At 49.9% G+C, this 20,132-nt stretch overlaps 1 protein-coding gene across 2 annotated transcripts in view; it reads left to right on the forward strand.

Annotated features, from left to right (window-relative positions):
- Nucleotides 1-20,132, forward strand: part of CNGB1 (cyclic nucleotide gated channel subunit beta 1) — an 89,501-nt gene that overhangs the window by 57,427 nt on the left and 11,942 nt on the right. For both annotated transcript variants that reach the window (XM_050772874.1, XM_050772875.1), the window contains exons 24-31: nt 774-838; nt 1,952-2,074; nt 9,020-9,161; nt 9,911-10,070; nt 12,561-12,658; nt 12,753-12,836; nt 16,531-16,649; nt 16,902-17,048. In XM_050772874.1, the coding sequence (XP_050628831.1) occupies nt 774-838; nt 1,952-2,074; nt 9,020-9,161; nt 9,911-10,070; nt 12,561-12,658; nt 12,753-12,836; nt 16,531-16,649; nt 16,902-17,048 (938 nt within the window). The remainder of the gene's footprint in view (nt 1-773; nt 839-1,951; nt 2,075-9,019; nt 9,162-9,910; nt 10,071-12,560; nt 12,659-12,752; nt 12,837-16,530; nt 16,650-16,901; nt 17,049-20,132) is intronic.

A 20,132-nucleotide genomic window follows, 5' to 3' on the forward strand; every position in this document is an offset into this window, starting at 1 on the left:
CATGCTCATAATATCAGCACTTTAGGAGGCTGAGGCAGGAGGATCACTTGAGCCTAGAAATTTGAGACCAACCTGGGTAACACAGTGAGACCCTGTCTCTACAAAAAATTTAAAAATTACCCAAAAGTGGTGATGTGTGCCCTGTAGTCCCAGCTACTTAGGAGGCTGAGGCCGAAAAATCGCTTGAGCCCAGAAGTTCGAGGCTGCAGTTATCTATGATCGCACCACTGCACTCCAGCCTGAGTGACAGAGTAAGACTCTGTCTCTAAAAATAAAAAAATAAAAAAGGCATATGCCAGTCATATAGTAGGTGCTCAATAAAGAAAAGTAGTTATTAATATACTTCTATTATTATAAATAAACCTTTGAAGGATATAAGAGTGGGGTGTTAGGGATGCTGTCTCTTTATTAAATTGTTTTCTTTATAAGAAACATTAAAAACAGCATCTTTAACCTGGATGCATGTACCCCTAAAAGTCTCATGATAGGGCTCAGAGCGTCCGGGAGTCCCCTGAAATTATATGCAAATTGTAAGAACAAGATTACATGTCATTTCCAAGGGAAGATGGGCTATGACTTTCTTCAGATTCCTAAATGGAGTTTCTGGCCCCTACCCGTCAAGGGGCGGAGGATTTCTGATTTTGAATGCTCACCGTCCTGTTCCCTCCTCCCGGGGGCTGCAGGAAGAGCCCTGAGTCCCGGCGCCCGTGGGCGTGGGAGCAGCATGCTACCCGCAGGCGGTGGGCTGCTCTCATGCCCTGCTCTCCCTCCAGTACATGGCCTTCTTCGAGTTTAACAACCGCCTGGAATCCATCCTCAGCAAAGCCTACGTGTACAGGTGAGACTCCCCCTGTGTGTGCGTGCATGCACACACACACAACACTCACAAACACACAACACAATACACACACAACACACACGACATACACACACCACACACGACAGCACACACGACACACACAACACACACAACACAACACACATGACACACATAAACAACACACACAACACACACTTACAGGCACACAACACACAAACACACACAACACACAATGCACACACACAATACACATAACACAACACATACACGCACAACACACACAACACACACACAACAGATATATGACACACACAACACAAACAACATACATGACAACACATACAGTGCACATACACACAACACACACAATGCACACACACGACACAAATGACACACACAATGCACACACACACACACACAACAGAGGAAGTTTGTACCTAGAGAACAGGCAGCAAGGCATTGTCTACCCCCACTGACCTCCAGGCCCCATCTCCACTGGAAGCCAGGCATCTTTCTGGTCCCGCCTCCTCTTTCCCAGAGAAATGTTTGTTATTTAGAGAACCAGGCATATCCCATACCCTTCATTGTGATGAGGGCACACATCGGCTGGCACGAGGGGCTTACCAGCGCTGCAGTGAGCTAGGCCTCATTTTGGCCTCAGCTCAGGGAACTGGAGCCCGCAGCCAGCTCTAACAGAACGGGAACAGCTGTAAGGCGGCGGTGGCTATTTCACAGACGTCTGAGGATGAGGCGCAAGACCAGCCAGGCCGTGCTAGGGAGCAAGGCTCCTGTCCACATCTCTCCTGGGGCGACATGGCCCCATCTTCAACTCAACTTCTCTGCACACATCAGTCCCTCCCTGCTCCTCCCCCAACACACATTTCCCCTCTGGCCCCTCCACTCCCCCAGTGCACAGTCAGCTCTGCTACCTCTGTGCCAATTCTAGCCCCAGGTCGTTACAACGCCCCATTCAAGCATTGAAGTTAGGAATTGTGCCCTTCCTAACTGGCACAATCTCAACAAAGCATCCAGTCGGGCCAGCCCACCCATGGGTTGGCTTCCTCTGGCCAGGTGTCTATCCCTCACCACCCTCTTCCACCACTGTGTTAACATGCTACGTTCCTTCTGCAGGGTCATCAGGACCACAGCCTACCTTCTCTACAGCCTGCACTTGAATTCCTGTCTTTATTACTGGGCATCGGCCTATGAGGGCCTGGGTTCCACTCACTGGGTTTACGATGGCGTGGGAAACAGGTGAGCCACAGTCATCCCCCAAGGGCCACGCCTGGGGGACCTTCCTGTTCTTTATAATTCACAGCACAGAGACTCCGGGAAGGAGTCTTATTGCTGCTGTATTGGCAAGGCCACTTTGCTCCTAAGCAATCACTGGCATGACAAGGCTCAAGAGCCACGTCTTGGGCCAGTTGCAGTGGCTCACAAAACTTTGGGAGGCTGAGGCAGGTGGATCACCTGATACCAGGAGTTAGAGACCAGCCTGGCCAACATGGTAAAACCCCATCTCTACTAAAAATACAAAAATTAGCTGGGCGTGGTGATGCATGCCTGTAATCCCAGCTACTGGGAAGGCTGAGGCAGGATAATCTCTTGAACCCAGGAGGCGGAGGTTGCAATGAGCCGAGATCGTGCCATTGCATTCCAGCCTGAGCGACAAAAGCAAAACTCCGTCTCAAAAAAAAAAAAAAAAAAAAAAAAAACCATAAAAAAACAAACGGAAAAAGAGCCAGGTCACCACGTCTTCCCTAAGCTAAGGTTTCCTGAGCAACTACATGTGTCAGACTGGAGGTACTGGTGTGAACAAGACTTGCTAGACAGAACCTTTCCGCATCCAAATTCTAGTAGGGTGTGCAAATACATTGTATGTGTGCATCTACTCCTGCTTCCCCGGGCACGGCCAAGAGGGAACGAGGCCAGAGAATACTCCCCAGCACAGCTCCCCAGGCACTGCTACCATGGAGGCACTGGCGAACAAGGTGAGACCCACTTGCCAATCAGAGAGCCGCCATCCATTATGAGACTTGCCAAAGGGAAGATGATGACGTGTGAACCAAAAAGTATCTGGCACAAGTTTCAATCAATTTAGAAAGTGTATTTTGCCAAAGTTAAGGACACACCCATGGTACAGCCTCAGCGGTTCCTGATGACATGTGCCCAAGGTGGTCGGGGTGCAGCTTGCTTTTATACATTTTAGGGTGACAGAATACATCAATCAATACATGTAAGGTTTATATTGGTTAGATCTGGAAGAGGGGGACAACTCAAAGGGAGGAGTGGCTTCCAGGGCATACGTAGATTTTAAAAGTCTCTGCTTGGAAAAAACAAAACAAAACAAAACAAACAAACAAAAAAAGACCGGGCTTGGTGGCTCACACCTGTAATCCCAACACTTTGGGAGGCCGAGGCAGGCAGATCACCTGAGATCAAGAGTTTGAGACCAGCCTGGCCCACACAGCGAAATCCCATCTCTACTAAAAATACAAAAATTAGCCAGGCGTTGTAGCAGCACCTGTAGTCTCAGTTACTCGGGAGGCGGAGGCACAAGAATTGCTTGAACCTGGGAGGTGGAGGTTGTGGTGAGATGACATTGCACCATTGCACTCCAGCCTGGGTGACAGAGCAAGACTCTGTCTCAAAATAATAATAATAATAATAATAATAATAAATAAAAATTCCCTGCTTAGCAATTGGTTGAAAGAGTTATCAGTAGAAAGAAATGTCTGGGTTATGATAAGGGGTTGTGGTGAGCTAGGTATTTTCATGCAGATGAAGCCTCTAAGTAGTGGGCTTTAGAGAAAAGAGACTGTAATGTTTCTTACCGGACTTAAGGTCTGTGTTGATGTTAACGCTGGAGGAGTATAATGAGGCATGTCCGACCCCCTCTTCCTTCACGGCCTGAATTAGGTTTTCAGATAACTCTGGAAAGCCCTTGGCCAAGAGGAGGGGTCTGTTCCGATGGTTGGGGGCCTTATAATTTATTTTTGGTTTACAATGGTGATGATAGTGACAATGATGATGATAATAGCAGTGATGATAATAGCAGCAAGGCTTGTAGGATACCTATTTCGTGCCAGCCCTGTTTAAAGCACTGAACACAGTAACTCACAACTATCACATCAGATAGGTACTGCACCATCCCCGTTTTACAGATGAGGTAGCAGATGCGAGTCACACGGTTCATGAGTTACAGAGCTGGGATTTGAACCCAGGTGTCATGGCCACAGAGTCCTAACTGCCTCAATGAAAAGGAAAAGTGCCAATCTGGTGGCCAGAGGGAGCAGGGGAGGTGGGCATGAGCACTGTCAATTTCACCAAAAGTCATCAAAAGTTACAAACATTTAAAAAAGTTTTTTTAGCCAGGTACAGTGACTCATGCCTGTAATCTCAGCACTTTGGGAGGCCGAGGTGGGCAGATCACTTGAGGCCAAGAATTTGAGAGTAGCCTAGTTGACACGACGAAACCACATTTCTACTAAAAATACAAAAATTAGCCAGGCATGGTGGTGCACGCCTGTAATCCCAGCTACTTGGGAGGCTGAGGCAGGAGAAGAATCACTGGAACCTGGATCGGGGAGATTGCAGTGAGCCAAAATTATGTCACTGTACTCCAGCCTGGGCAACAGAGAGCGAGACTCCGTCTTAAAAAAAAAAAAAAAGTTTAAAAATTATTTTAATGAACAGACTTAATTTTTTAAAAAGTGGCTTGAAGTTTATAGAGAGGTCCATTGGAAAGTAGACAGTTCCCACATATATGCCACCTCCATTATTATTATTGTTATTATTTTTTGAGACAGGGTCTGCTCTCTGTTGCTCAGACTGGAGTGCAGTGGCATGATCTCGGCTCATTGCAACTTACGCCTCCCGGGCTCAAGTGATCCCCCCACCTCAGCCTCCCGAGTAGCTGGGACCACAGGCACATGCCACTGCACCTAGCTAATTTTGTATTTTTTGGATATATGGAGTTCTACCGTGTTGCCCAGGCTGGTCTCGGCTTCCTGAGTTCAAGCTATCTGCCTGCGATTGGCCTCCTAAAGTGCTAGGGTTACAGGTGTGCGCCTCATTTTAAGGCTGGATGGTGTTAAAGATGACACTCTCCCCCCTGCCCTGTCAAAAGCCTTAAGCAGGAGAGTGAGCAGAGGGAGGGTTCTTGGAAAGCCCACCCTGGCGCTGATGGGAGAGTGCACCGGGAGTGAGAGCAGGCAGCAGACAGCCAGCAAGGGGCGCTGCTGTGTCAGAGACAGCTGCAAACCCTCCAGACCAACAGGTGGCTTGACCTAGGGGACGGAGGTCAGGGTGGGCAGGAGGGATGTGGGCAGGAGGGATGCGCACAGGATGGGGGCTGGGCCTGCAGAGTCAGAAGGGAGGCTTGAGGGATGAGGGATGAGGAGTCCCAAGCATGACTCCTAGAGCTGCCCCCTGGCAGCAGAGACAGGCCAGTTCTCTTTTCTGGGCCTCGGTTCCCTCACCTGCAAAATGGGGCTGCAAATGGGAGTCCCACCCTAAAGAGGTGACTGAGGAGTAGATGCCTCTGAGCCCCTGCCCCAGTGCCTGGGCACGGTGGGCGCTCAGTCAGCCACAGTGAGGATGAGAAGGTGGAAGAAGGAAAGTTCCAGTGGGGAGTTACTCACCGAAGGGTGTCTCACCTCACCCTGGGCTGTGCCCACTAGTGACACAAAATGCCCGTGGTCCAGCTGTCCACCCCCAGGCCCTTGCTCCCAGTTGGGAACAGGTGGGTCGCTTGCATTCAAGGTGGCAGCTTCGTAGAGTGGTTAATTGTACTGAACATCTCCTCCCAGTATAGATGCCCTAACCTCAGCCACCATGGCTACAGCCGTCGCCTTCTGCCGTGAGCCCTGCCCTGAGGGGGAACCACACCTTTACAGAGATGTCCCAGGCTGATTTTGGTGGCTCATGTCTAATCCCAGCACTTTTGGAGGCTGAGGCAGGCAGACTGCTTGAGCTCACAAGTTCGAGACCAGCCTGGGCAATATGGCGAAACTTCCCCTCTACAAAAAAATACAAAAGTTAGCTGGGCATGGTGGTATATGCTTGTAATTCCAGCTACTCAAGAGGCTGAGATGGGAAGATCGCTCGAACCCGGGAGTTGGAGGTTGCAGTGAGCTGAGATCGCTGCACTCCAGCCTGGGCGGCAGAGCGAGACTTTGTCTCGAAAGAGATGTGCCAGAGGCCAGGGCAGCCCAGGCAGGCAGGAGGGGAGTCCCTGAGAGCCACTGTGGGGTGGAGAGTATCAGGGATGGGGTCAAGATCTAACGCTTCCCCACGTCACCAGTGGTCCTGTTACCCATTCCCATTCACAGCTCCGCTCCTGAGCCTTGACTAGGCCATGCATTCATTCACTTCCTCATTCATTTAACCCATCACAAGGAGGCAGAGAGGGATTTGAAGGCTCTTTCTCTGCAAAGGGGAGAACACAATTTCTGCATGGAATTGAGCTCTGTGACCTTATCCTTTCTGAGACCCAGTGTTCCCACAGGCACAATGCGGGTATCTTACATCCAGATTTCTTATGAGAAATAATAAATAAATATGTGTGGCATGTCTAGCTTGGGCCTGAACAGGTGTCAGTGACCCCTGTGCCTAGCTATGGCTATTGTTAGGGGGGAAGCTAGCATGGCAGGAAAGGAGTTAATAACCTGGGGGTATAGAGCTTTTAGGGGGTCACAAACCCCCCAGACATCGGACCTAAAATTTGAGCATATGTTGGCTTTTCTAGGGAAACAGAGCTGGCTTTCTCTAGATTCTCAAAGGGGCTTGTGCCCCAATAAACTAAGAACTTTACTCCCTGGGGCTAAGACTGGCACATCCGTCACTGGGCAGCTCGGGGAAGGGAGGGTAAGCAGAGCAGGGCGGGGGCGGGGCAGGGGGACAGCTGTCTGGGACCTCCTTCTGCAGGGCCCTCTGCCGGAGGAGCTCGAGCTGCCCAGCAGTGGGAAGGGCACGCTTCCTTGGCAGCAATACTCCTTCCCAAATGACATCCTGCAGGGAACCGCAACATGTGAGCCAAGTACGAGTAATGAAGGAGGATTCCTTAGAAATTCCAGTAGCATGAAGAATAACAACGTTTACAAAGTGAGCATTTGTAGAGTGCTTGCTGGGTGCCAGGGGCTCACGGGCCCGAGCTCCTACAAATGCTAGGCCCTGCATCCTGCCCTAGTGCTCTCCTGCCCCGTTCTGCCCAGCCTGAAGCACAGAGGGTCCCCACAGACCCAACAGCGTGGAAGACAAGGAGACTGTGTGCCATGTCGTTGGAAGATTCCTCCAGCCGGGAACGGTTTGGGGTAAAGCCAGAGTTTTGTGGACATCGCGCCTATGTCCTCTCTCTGTTGGTGGCCCAGCCGCATAAGTACCCAGCTCCCGGACAGCCCAGGGGTCTGCAGAGTTGGGGGTGCTGCTCCGTTCCGCTAAACGCTGCTTCGCGCGCCCTCTGATGGCCAGAACCAGTATGACGGGGGTTTGATCGGCCCGTTTTGGGTTCTGAAACTTGCAGGCAACAGGTGATGTGGAGATGCAGGGCGGCCCGCAGCCCTGCCCAAGGCCCCGCAGCTATCACAGGCAGAGCCTCTACCACACTCCCCAGCAACCTCTGCTTCCTCCTTCCTGCACGCATTGCACGTTACCTGCCTGTCCTCACAGTGGACCGCGAGCTTCTTGAGGATATGGGCGAGTCTGTTCAGTTGCGTACGGCAGACAACAGTGGCTGTGAAGGCTTTGACAGCTCCCTTGCTGAGAGTCCACCATGTGCCAGGCTGTCTTCTAGCATCTCATTTTGTCCTCATGGTCTTCTGTGAGGGACATTCTATTGCCATCCCCATCTTATGGAGAAGGAAACTGAGGCTTGGAGAGAGAGAAATTTGTCCAAGTTATGCAGCTAGAAGGTGGCTGAGCCCAGCCAGCCTGGTCCAGAGCCCGTGTTCTATCTAGGACACTGCATAAATAGCTGGTGCAGGAAAGCCTGCGGGGACTGCCTGGTCTCTAGGCCCTTCTGACCTCACCTTTGCTGACCCAGGGGAGGGCTCAGCCTGAGGGGTGGACAGGTGTCAGAGGGACCCTTGCTGCTCTGTGATAATCACACACAAGCTTGGCGGCTTCATGCCTTTTGAGCCGCTATAGTACAATACATGAGACTGGGTAACTTATAAAGAACAGAAACTTACTTTTCACTGTTCTGGAAGCTGGGAAGTCCAAGATCAAAGTTCTGGCGTCTGGTGAGGGCTGCTCTCTGCTTCTAAGACAGTGTCTTGAATGCCACAGTGTCCACTAGAGGAGAGGAACATTGTCCTCATATGGCAGAAGGCAGAAGGGCCAAAGGACGTGGAAATCTTCCACCAGAACCTTTTGTAACAGCTTTAATCTATTCATGAGGGCAAAGCCCTCGAGGCCTAAACAGCGCCCAAAGGCCCTACCTCCCGACACCATTGCACTGGGAATTAAGTTTCCAGTGCCTGAATTTCGGGGGACACATTCAGACTAGAGCACTCAGGGCATTTCCTATGCTTTTTACCACACAGTAGGACCGCCTCCCCCATACCTCCCTTCCAGAAGGTTCACAAACCTGTGTCAGAGGGTTAACTGCTGGTGGATGACATCTCAGAGAAGCAGACAGCGCCCAACTCTTGCACTTACCAACTAGTGACCATGGGTGTGCCCTTTCCCTTTGGGGGCCTCAGTTTCACTATCTGGAGAATGGATGGGCTGGGGAGGGGTGGGTCAGAAAAAGTCATCCTCAAGATATCTTCCAAACTTGATGTTGCTTTTGCTTTTCCTAAGCCAACATGGCAGGTGACAGCAAATGAAAAGACTGGAAATTGAAGGAACACTGAAGGAAATTAAGGGAGCGCAGTCATTAGGAGTTGGAAGACCCTGGTCTGGCCTCCTGCCAACTCTTCCTGGCAATCCCCTAGAGCCTCAGTTTCCACATCTGTAAATGGGGATGGCAACATATCCCTAGAGACACAACCGCACCTAATAGTATTCGTGAACCTGCTCTGCAAATGGCAACGTGCTCTACGCGTGCAGGAGGTGGTTTTTCTTGCATAGATGAGCTGTAAAGGGTTTCTGTCTTTTGCACAACGTGCATCTATCAGAGGCGTCTGAGCCAGACCACTCAGGGGCGGCAGAGTGGGGCCTATGATGACCCATGTTCCCTTTCTCCTCTCTCTCCAGTTATATTCGCTGTTACTACTTTGCTGTGAAGACCCTCATCACCATCGGGGGGCTGCCTGACCCCAAGACACTCTTTGAAATTGTCTTCCAGCTGCTGAATTATTTCACGGGCGTCTTTGCTTTCTCTGTCATGATTGGACAGGTATCGGGGCACCAGCCCGGCGTCCCACCCCACCTGACTGCAGGGCCCCCTCCTACTGTTGCCAGAAATGTCACCCTCTGCGCCGTTCCTTTTGGATTAAGCCTGGGAAAGAGCACTGGACTGAGAATCAGGGGCCTGGCGCACTGTGCTCTGTGCGGTGGAGGGGGTGGTGGTGAACTCGGCCCTATTCCCTCTCTGAGGTTGTTCTCATTTGAAATGACCGTTCCTCTGGGTGCACTGGGCTGAATGGTCTTCTACAGAGACTGAGGGAGAAACCCCTGGTGTAGCTGGTGTGTGCCGGGGCAGCATCTTACATTGTGGTCGAGACACGAGGTGACAGTCAGAGGTCCTCAACGTTACCTTTAAAGGGCCCCGCCCCGAGGAACAGCACACTAGCTTCCTATTTCCTCCAACATGGAGTCAAAGTGGCCGCCGTCACCGAGGGACTGTGTTGTACCAGAATCAGCCCAGCCCAAGGAGCTTTCCCCACTGGTGTGGTCCCAGGGACCTGAGGCCACCAAGGTGCTGGCAGTCTCCCTCCCTTCCTCTTCCCCACATCCATGCTGAAGGCAGAACTTCCCGTCAGTAAAACTTTCTCTGTGTGAGGACATCTGCCTTCCCTGCTCCCAGTGCCCCGCCAGGAGCACATGCCCCTAGTCTGTGTGAAGTGACACATCCCAAACCCATGGAATAGCCCCCACTCCCATGACCCAGTGGCTTCCTTGACCTCCCCTAACCTTTCCCCCTAGATGAGAGATGTGGTAGGGGCCGCCACCGCGGGACAGACCTACTACCGCAGCTGCATGGACAGCACGGTGAAGTACATGAACTTCTACAAGATCCCCAAGTCCGTGCAGAACCGCGTCAAGACCTGGTACGAGTACACCTGGCACTCGCAAGGCATGCTGGGTAAGATGGTCACACCCTGACAGCCACCAGCTCCCAGCCAACTCCTGTTGCCTGGTGCCCGGTGCCCTGCCTTCGGGGCACCTCCCTTGTCCTCTGTGTCTCTGAGGCCCTGAGTACTGGGGCCTCTTTTGGCTGTGTCCCCAACCTTGGTGTGAGAGGGGCCCAGTGGGTCCCCTAGCAGGGCTGTCATGAGATCCCTGGAGACTTGGGGGGCTTGTCTTCTGTGTGCCTGCCCCCTTCGCTTCACCCACCTTGAAATGCATCCCCATGCAAGGGTGAAACGCAGGCCGGGCGCGGTGGCTCAAGCCTGTAATCCCAACACTTTGGGAGGCCGAGACGGGCGGATCACGAGGTCAGGAGATCGAGACCATCCTGGCTAACCCGGTGAAACCCTGTCTCTACTAAAAAATACAAAAAACTAGCTGGGCGAGGTGGCGGGCGCCTGTAGTCCCAGCTACTCAGGAGGCTGAGGCAGGAGAATGGCGTAAACCCGGGAGGCGGAGCTTGCAGTGAGCTGAGATCCAGCCACTGCACTCCAGCCTGGGTGACAGAGCGAGACTCCGTCTCAAAAAAAAAAAAAAAAAAAAAAAAAGAGTGAAATGCAGTGTGTGTGTGTGTGTGTGTGTGTGTGTGTTTGTGTGTTTATTTATTTATTTGACATGGAGTCTCATTCTGTCACCCAGGCTGGAGTGTAGTGGAGCAATCTTGGCTCACTGCAACCTCCATCTCCCAGGTTCTCCTATCTCAGCCTCCCAAGTAGCTGGGATTACAGGCATGTGCCACCATGCCCAGCTCATTTTTATATTATTAGTAGAGACGGGCTTTCACCATGTTGGTCAGGCTGGTCTCGAACTCCTGATCTCAGGTGATTCACCAGCCTCAGGCTCCCAAAGTGCTAGGATTACAGGTGTGAGGCCGAAGTGCAGTTTAATTTTAAAACAAAAGAAGAAGAAGAAGAAGAAGGACTCTCTGTCTCTTCCTCCCTCCCTTCCTCTCTCTCCCTCCCTCCCTCTGTCTTCCTCCTCTGTCCTCTCTTTCTCTCAAGGACATTGCACGCCCCATGACGGGCGCAGCAGGCTTAGCCCTGGATATCCTGGGGCAGCTCTAGAGCTACACAGCCAGGTTGGGGTCCTGAGTTCATCCCCTGAGCTACAAGACTACGGGCATGTCACTGCCATTTCCTCATCTGTAAAGTTGAGATTATAGTGGGGCAACTCTTGGGTTGCCTAGGGGATTTAGTAAAATAATTTTGCCTTTAATCCCAGCACTTTGGGAGGCTGAGGCAGGAGGATCACTTGAGCCCATGAGTTCAAGAACAGCCTGGGCTACATGACAAAACCCCATCTCTACAAAAAGTCAAAAAATTTAGCTGGGCGTGTTGGTGTATCCCTGTAGTCCCAGCTACTCAGGAGGCTGAGGCTGGAGGGTCGCTTGAGTCTGAGGAAGTTGAGGCTGCAGTGACTTGTGACTGTGCCACTGCACTGTACTCACTCTAGCCTGAGTGACAGAACAAGACCCTGTCTCAGAAAAATAAAAATAAGTCCATGTGCGGTGGCTCATGCCTGTAATCCCAGCGCTTTGGGAGGCTGAGGTGGGTGGATTGCTTGAGCCCAGGAGTTTTTAGACCAACTTGAGGTACATAGTGAGACCTTGTTTCTAAAAGAAAAAAATTTTTTTTAGCTTCTCAGGGTTCAAAGTATTAAAAACATTTTATTTTAATAAAAACTAAAAACTAAGATAATATTTATAAAACACTCTATTAAAAAGTGCCTGGCTTGGCTGGGTGTGGTGGCTCACTCCTATAATCCAGCACTTTGGGAGGCTCAGGTGGGTGGATCACCTGAGGTCAGGAGTTGGAGACCAGCCTGGCCAACCTGGCGAAACCCCGTTTCTACTAAAAATACAAAAAATTAGCCAGCCTGGTGGTGGGCACCTGTAGTCCCAGCAACTTGGGAGGCTGAGGCAGGAGAATTGCTTGAACTAGGGAGGTGGAGGTTGTAGTGAACTGAGATCCGGCCACTGCACTCCAGCCTGGGCGACAGAGAGAGACTCTGTCTTAAAAAAAAAAAAAAAAAAAAAAAGGTGCCTGGCTCACTGGTTCATAGAAGTGCTCCAGAGACTTTAGTTCTTGCTGATGTTGTCCTTACAGGACACTGGGAACACAGGTGATCGATAATTGCAACAGTGCAGGGGCTACTAACATAGTAACTGAGTGGGGGATGTCAAGGAAGGCTTCCAGGAGGAGGTGACATTAGTGCTGGGTTCTGAAGAATGAGTAGGAGTTTGGGAAATGCACAGGGATGCTCCTGGCAGAGGAAACGGTATTGGCAAAGGCTGGAGTTGAGAGAGGGCGCTCTACAAATCTAGAGTGGTTCTGTACGGCAGGGCAACGGTGTGCCCTGATAAGCCGGTAGGTGGGCACTTGGCCCATATGTGTGCCTGGGGTGGGGCCTGGCCTTGCCTCTAACCCTTGCCAGGCCTTGTTCACAGATGAGTCAGAGCTGATGGTGCAGCTTCCAGACAAGATGCGGCTGGACCTCGCCATCGACGTGAACTACAACATCGTTAGCAAAGTCGCACTCTTTCAGGTACACCCTTTGGTGCCCTCACCCTCAGGGCTGTGTGAGGCTCCAAACCCAATCTTCTCTAAACAGCGTTCCTTTCCCTTCCTCACTGGGACAGGGCTGTGACCGGCAGATGATCTTTGACATGCTGAAGAGGCTTCGCTCTGTTGTCTACCTGCCCAATGACTATGTGTGCAAGAAGGTGAGCTGTCCCGGCAGCCACTGCTGGATCTGGGGTTCACGATCCCCCTGGCTTTCAAGGAGCTGAGCTGGAGGGGAACCTGCCAGCCCAGGGCAGAGTGAGATTGTTGGGGAGGGAGAGGAGTGTCTGCAGCTTTGTGCTGCAGTGACCTGACCAGATCCAAGAGCAGGAGCGGATTAGGAGGCTTTGCCAGTTCTATGCAATCAGCACACATGTGCCTCTGGCTTTGCAAAGCATTTCCTCAGCTCCATTGACACAGGACCATGAGGTCCAGGACAAAGACCCCCGCACCTTACAGAAAGAGAAGCCGCGGAGCCTGAAGAGGGGCAGGGCCTTGACTGTGTAGCTGGAACTGCTTCTGCGGTCTCCATCTTCCCATCAGGAAAATGGGGCAGGAGAAGGGGTGGGCTTAGGTCAGAGGTTGCAAACTGGTGGCCTTTGGGTAAGATCCAGCACACAGGTATTCCGTGGGTTTTTTTTTCTTTCTAATTTTAAGAAAATGTAGAATTGGTCCCCAACCTTTAAAAATTTGAAGATTTCATATAAAAATTCAGATTTCTGGCTGAAAAGAGACAATCTGCCAGCACTGGATCCACTTCCCAAATGGCAAGAGCCAGCTGGGGTGGAGGAAAGGTTGCCCCAAAGGGGGACATTGTGTCCCTTCCTGATGCCACAGCTCCCACCGCTCCCCACTGCCCCACCCTAGAACCCCCTCCCTGCTCAGCTTCACCCTCTGATCCCAGAAAACGTCTGGGGTTGAATCCTGGGGTCTAACAATGTCTAGAGCCCTTTCTGCTCCCTGTCCTTGGGGTTCAAGGTGAGATCAAGGTACTTGGTGAGTGAGGGGAAGGATCAGGAACCCAGGTTTCAGTCCTCTTGCCCAGAGCTGTTAATAAGCCTGGGTGTGCGTACAGGGGGGAAAACATTACCCAAGCAGGCTCTGCAAGCCTTGGGCACCCCTGTCCCCAAGAAGGTCCCTGTCTCCAGGTTATATGCTGTGCAGCAGTGAAATTTCTGGAAGCAGAGAGCCAGGGTGAAGAGGGGAAAAGGATGCTTCAGAGGGCTGAGGATTTAAAGCTGCAACCTTAGGGGCCAAGAGGGGTCTGGGAACAATAGAGTGACTTGCCTGACATTGGAGTCACTTTCTGGCTGTGCAGCCTTGGGCAAGTGGCTTGCCCTCTCTGAGTCCTCCTCATCTCGTGGATAAAGTGGGGGATGTTGATAGTACCTCCCTCATGGGGTGGTTGTGAGGGCTGAATAAGATGTGCATACAGAGCTTAACACTGTACCTGCCACACAGCAGGTGCCAGTGCTGTTGCTGTTATCTTCGTGGGTGATGCAGAGTTTGCTTCAAATGAGAAAAAGTGAATCTAAAGTCTGTGATTGCAAATTAAATTGAGCACTTGGTGAGCACGTGTGAAGGGCGCCCTCTGCTGTCTGGTTTTGCTCTGCAGCGATCTCTCTGAGACACCCTGGGCGCTGGTTAGTGAGGTGAAGGTCCCCTCACCCTTTCACTCTTGTCAAACTAAACAGAAACAGGGAGGCAAACCTCTCTTCCTTTTTGTTATGGAGGTCACGCATGTGTGAAATGCGCAGGAATTTTCTGTCAAATAAGTCAAAAGTGTGACAGTTACTGCCCTTGGTCACTTCCCGGATCCCTTATTTATTTATTTGTTTGTTTGTTTATTTGAGACCAAGTCCCACTCTTTCGCCCAGGGTGGAGTGCAGTGGCACTGTCTCAGCTCACTGCAACTTCTACCTCCCGGGTTCAAGCAATTCTCCTACCTCAGCCTCCCAAGTAGCTGGGATTACAGGCATGTGCCACCACACCCAGCTCATTTTTTTAGTTTTAGTAAAGACAGGGTTTCACCATGTTGGCCAGGCTGGTTTCGAACTCCTGACTTCAGGTGATGTGCCCACCTCGGCCTCCCAAAGTGCTGGGATTACAGGCATGAGCCACCACACCCGGCCCCCTTTTTAATTATTATTTTATTTATTTATTTATTTATTTATTATTTATTTATTTATTTTTTTGAGACGGAGTCTCACGCTGTTGCCCAGGCTGGAGTGCAGTGGCGCGACCTCGGCTCACTGAAAGCTCCGCCTCCCGGGTTCCCGCCATTCTCCTGCCTCAGCCTCCTGAGTAGCTGGGACTACAGGCGCCCGCCACCGCGCCCGGCTAATTTTTTGTATTTTTAGTAGAGACGGGGTTTCACTGTGGTCTCGATTTCCTGACCTTGTGATCCGCCCGCCTCGGCCTCCCTTAATTATTATTATTATTATTTTCTACAGACCTCCTCTTCCCCTTTTAAACACATGTGACTCACAGGTAGCTGGCCAGGACAAGGCCCGTGAAGGCATGAGGATTGGAAGGCGCGTGGCAGACTAGGTGTTTCTAATTATAGTCCAAAGCAAGCTATTCATTCATGCATGCATTTGGTTTGTCTTGGGATTAAGGCCATTGTATGCATTTGCCAGGCTGCCACGGGACACTGCACAACACCACAAGCTGGGTGGCCTCTCTCCTCGGCTTGTAGGTGGCCATCTCGGTTTTTTTGTGTGTGTGCTCCTCACATCCTCTTGTCTCTATGCCTGTCTTTGTGTCCACATTTCCATTAGGACACCAGTCCTATTGGATTAGGTCTAGAAGGACCTCATCTTTAGGAATTACATCTGCAATGACCCTATTCCCAAATAAGGTCACATGCTGAGACACTGGGGATGAGGATTTCAACATAGAATTTGGGAGGGGTACAGAATTCAACCCACAACAACCATGAACTCTGGAACCAGATTGTCTGGGTGCAGATCCCAGCTCTTGGGCAAAGAGTGCTCTCACCTCCGAGGGTTGTTGAGGTTAAGTAGTACACCGCATAAAGCAATCTGGGGCTGGGCATGGTGGCTCACGCCTATAATCCCAGCACTTTGGGAGGCTAAGGCAGGCAGATCACTTGAGGCCAGGAGTTCGAGACCAGCCTGGCCAACGTGGCGAAACCCTGTCTCTACTAAAAAATACAAAAATTAGCCGAGCGCGGTGGCACATGCCTGTAATCTCAGCTACTTGGGAGGCCGAAGTATGATGCCTGTAATCACAGCTACTTGGGAGGCTGAAGCACGAGAATTGCTTGAACCCAGGAGGCGGAGGTTGCAGTGAGCTGAGATCATGCCACTGCGCTCCAACCTGGGCGACAGAGTGATTCCATCTCAGAAAAAAAAAAAAAAAAAGGCAATTTGAATACTATCATTATTGTTATTCCCATTCCTGTTGCAGTTAGCAAATGCTTCCTGAGCCCCTGAAATATGCCAGGTGTAGATATCATTTGATGGTGGGAACTGCTATCTGATTTACCCTGCCTCCATCAGTGAGTCTAACTGGAAATTTGCAGAATTCCATTATACCTGCACATCCCAGGTTAGCTGGCACTTCCCATTCCAGGACATCACTAACTCCCCCACTGCAACCCTACAGTTATGCAGGACATAGGGTAGTCACTCCTCCAAGTCTACAGATGAGGAGACTGAGGCCCAAGCGGGAAGTGACTGCCCCCATACAACACGCCAAGTTGTGGTGGCAGGGCTGGACACCAGTGCCTAGGTTCCTCCTTGCGGGACCTCCAGCCTCTGGATCCAACCCTGGCTCTTCTCTGGTGACATTGAAGGATGAACAGAGGGACTTGTCCCTTCTCTGTTTCAGGGGGAGATCGGCCGTGAGATGTACATCATCCAGGCAGGGCAAGTGCAGGTCTTGGGCGGCCCTGATGGGAAATCTGTGCTGGTGACGCTGAAAGCTGGATCTGTGTTTGGAGAAATAAGGTCAGAGGCAGCTGGGGTAAAGTGAGGGGCCTGTGGCAAGCGCTGGGAAAGGAGGCGGCCAGCGGGCAGTGAGAGTGTCTATGGCTTGGCAGATGCAGCACTGGCACCTGCTGATGTATGTGGGGATGGGGGTGGGGGAAGGCTCTCATCTGTGTGGGGCCACCACTGTGCTCCACACATGGGAAAGAAAGATCTGAATGTGACCAAAATCACAGTCTCTGAAGGGTCTCCTTCCTCCCTTTTCTGCCCCAGCTTGCTGGCTGTTGGGGGTGGGAACCGGCGCACGGCCAACGTGGTGGCCCACGGGTTTACCAACCTCTTCATCCTGGATAAGAAGGACCTGAATGAGATTTTGGTGCATTATCCTGAGTCTCAGAAGTTACTCCGGAAGAAAGCCAGGTATGTAACTTTTCTTTCATTTAATAGAAAATTGCTAAGGACAATGAATTTCTCTTACGTAACCACAGTACCTTTATTTTTTATTGATTTATTTTTTGAGATGACGTCTTGCTCTGTCACCCAGGCTGGAGTACATTGGAGTGATGATGACTCACTACAGCCTCAACCTCCTGGGTTCAAATGATCCTCCTGCCTCAGCTTCCCATGTAGCTGGGACTATAGGCACATACCACCATGCTCGGCTAATTTTTAAAGTTTTTTCTAGAGCTGGGGTCTCACTACATTGCCCAGGCTGGTATCAAACTCCTGGGCTCACATGATCTGCTCTGACCTCCCAAAGTGCTGGGATTACAGGTGTGAGCCACTGCGCCATTAAAATAAGGAAATTTCGTATTGAAACAACACTATTATCTCATTCATAATCCATCTTCAGATTTTGCTAATTCTTCAAGAATATCCTTTGTACCTTTTCTTCTTTTCCATGCCTGAATCAAGTCTAGGATCACATATTGTAATTAAGGTGCAGAGTATTCTTAGTCTTCCTTGATCTGGGATAGTTCTTCAGGCTTTTCCAACCTTTAGTGACTTGGATGTCTTTTGAGCATAGAGGCCAGTTATTTTTTATTTGTTTATTTATTTTTTTTGAGACAGAGTCTTGCTCTGTTGCCCAGGCTGGAGTGCCGTGGCACAATCTCAGCTCAGTGTAACCTCTGCCTCCTGGATTCAAGCAATTCTCCTGCCTCAGCCTCCTGAGTAGCTGGGATTACAGGCACATGCCACCACGCCTGGCTGATTTTTGTATTTTTAGTAGAGACGGGGTTTCACCATGTTGGTCAGGCTGGTCTCAAACTCCTGACCTCGTGATCCACCCACCTCAGCCTCCCAAAGTGCTGTGATTACAGGCATGAGCCACCACACCTGGCCCATACAGGCCAGTTATTTTATAGAATGCCCCTCAGTTGGGGTTTGTCTGATGGTTTTCTCGTGATTACCATTAGAGTCTGCATTTTTGGCAGGAAGAACTCGGAAGTGATGTCGCTTCTGCAGCAAATGTACTGAGAGGCACATGATGCCGATTACTCCCAATATCGATTATTTTCACTTTGATTACTTGGTTAAGGTTTCTGTACTATGAACCTATTTTCCCTTAAACCTAATTCCTAAGTAATTAGTGGGGAGTCACCTTCAGACTATGAGGATATCCTGTTCCCCATCAAACTTTTACCCACCACTTTTAGCATCCTTTGATGGTTCCTCTCTATGATAGTTACAAAGAGATTGCTATGATAGTTGTAAAATGGTAATTTTGTAACTCCACTCCTTCCTTGATTATTAACTCGCGGTCAGCTGTATGGAAGAACTTTTTCTTCTCTCCCACTTGTTTATTCATTTCTCAACGTATATCGGCATGGATTTACTTGATTCCATGAACACTCTGTTAATAATTATTATTTTGATGCTCAAATTGGTCCAATTTGGCCCTGGGCACTTTTTCAAGGTGGCTCATTTGTGACCTTTGTGATATCCCTGTCATATTTGAGCACTTCCTTGCTTACTCAAGTAACAGTAAGCCACAACCAGATGCCCTGGTTCATCTTGTACATCCCTTGTGGTATCCTGGAAATGGCAGTTTTCTCCAAGGAGCCTTGATTCCTTTTACTGCGGGATGGTTTTTAGAAACCAAGATCTGAGTCGTAGGAGCACTCATTGCTACTGGAGTGCTACAGGCCTCTGCAGCAGACAGAACCAAGAAACACACCCACGTACACACCAGGATGTGTAAATACAAATATATTTATATAAAATACATATATAATATCTATATATAAAATACACACACACACATATACATATATATGCCAACATCAATTTTTCTGTTTTTCTACTGATTGATCTATCTATAAAACAATTTCAATCCAGCACCACAGAATTAATTATTTTTAAATTTTAATTTAATTTAATTTTTTGAGACAGAGTTTCACTCTTGTCACCGAGGCTGGAGTGCAGTGGCAGTGGCGCCATCTCAGCTCATTGCAACCTCTGCTGGGATTAAAGGCATGTGCCACCACACCTGCCTAATTTTTGTATTTTCAGCAGAGATGGGGTTTCACCATGTTGGCTAGACTGGTCTCGAATTCCTGACCTCAGGTGATCTGCCTGCCTCGGCCTCCCAAAGTTGCTGAGATTATAGGTGTGAGCCACCGTGCCCTGCTACCACATATTAGAATTCATTCTAATATTCTCCCTTTTCATACTTGTAAATCTCTTCTCCAACACTGAGCAGTACAGAGAAGTTCATTTCAGAATTTCCAGCCCATGTCACTGTAAAAACAAAGAGTAAGTCTTCTAGGTAGAGTTCAGTACTGGATGCAGCTCTTCTGTCTTTAGCCCGAGTATATATGATGTAAGTGTTATGTTCAAAGTTATCTGGAGTCCTTCTCTTCCTCCCCCACCCTTTAATGTGGTTACTTTATTCATCTGAAATACAGGTAGGTTCACTTATTTCAGTTTACATTCCATTTAGGGCTCCTGCCACCCTGATCTTTGTTGACTTTTTCTTGTTTTAAGTATGTAGAACATTAACATGTTCCTGAAGGTCAGCACTCTGCAAAATGGGGCACTCAGAAAAGTGTCCCAACTCTCCCTGTCCCCATTGCCCCCTGACTGCAACCCCCGTTATTACGTGATTCGTTGCATCAATTTCTGCCTTTTCTTTCCTCTGCTTACTTTTGCAAAAATAGACAGATCCACAAACATTTTCTTTTTTGAGATCAAGTCTCGTTCTGTGGCCCAGGCTGGAGTGCAGTGGTTTGATCTTGGCTCACTGCAACCTCCACCTCCCAGATTTCAAGCGATTCTCCTGCCTCAGCGTCCTGAGTAGCTGGGATTACAGGCATCCACCACCATGCCTGGCTAATTTTTGTATTTTTAGTAGAGATGGAGTTTTGCCATGTTGTCCAGGCTTGTCTCGAACTCCTGACCTCAGGTGATCTGCCTGCCTCTGCCTCCCAAAATTCTGGCATTACAAGTGTGAGCCATCACGCCCAGCCCAAACATTTTCTTATTTCTTCTTTCTTACACAAA

The sequence above is a fragment of the Macaca thibetana genome, chromosome 20 (genome assembly GCF_024542745.1).
Source record: "Macaca thibetana thibetana isolate TM-01 chromosome 20, ASM2454274v1, whole genome shotgun sequence".
In the NCBI taxonomy this organism is placed as follows: Eukaryota; Metazoa; Chordata; class Mammalia; order Primates; family Cercopithecidae; genus Macaca; species Macaca thibetana.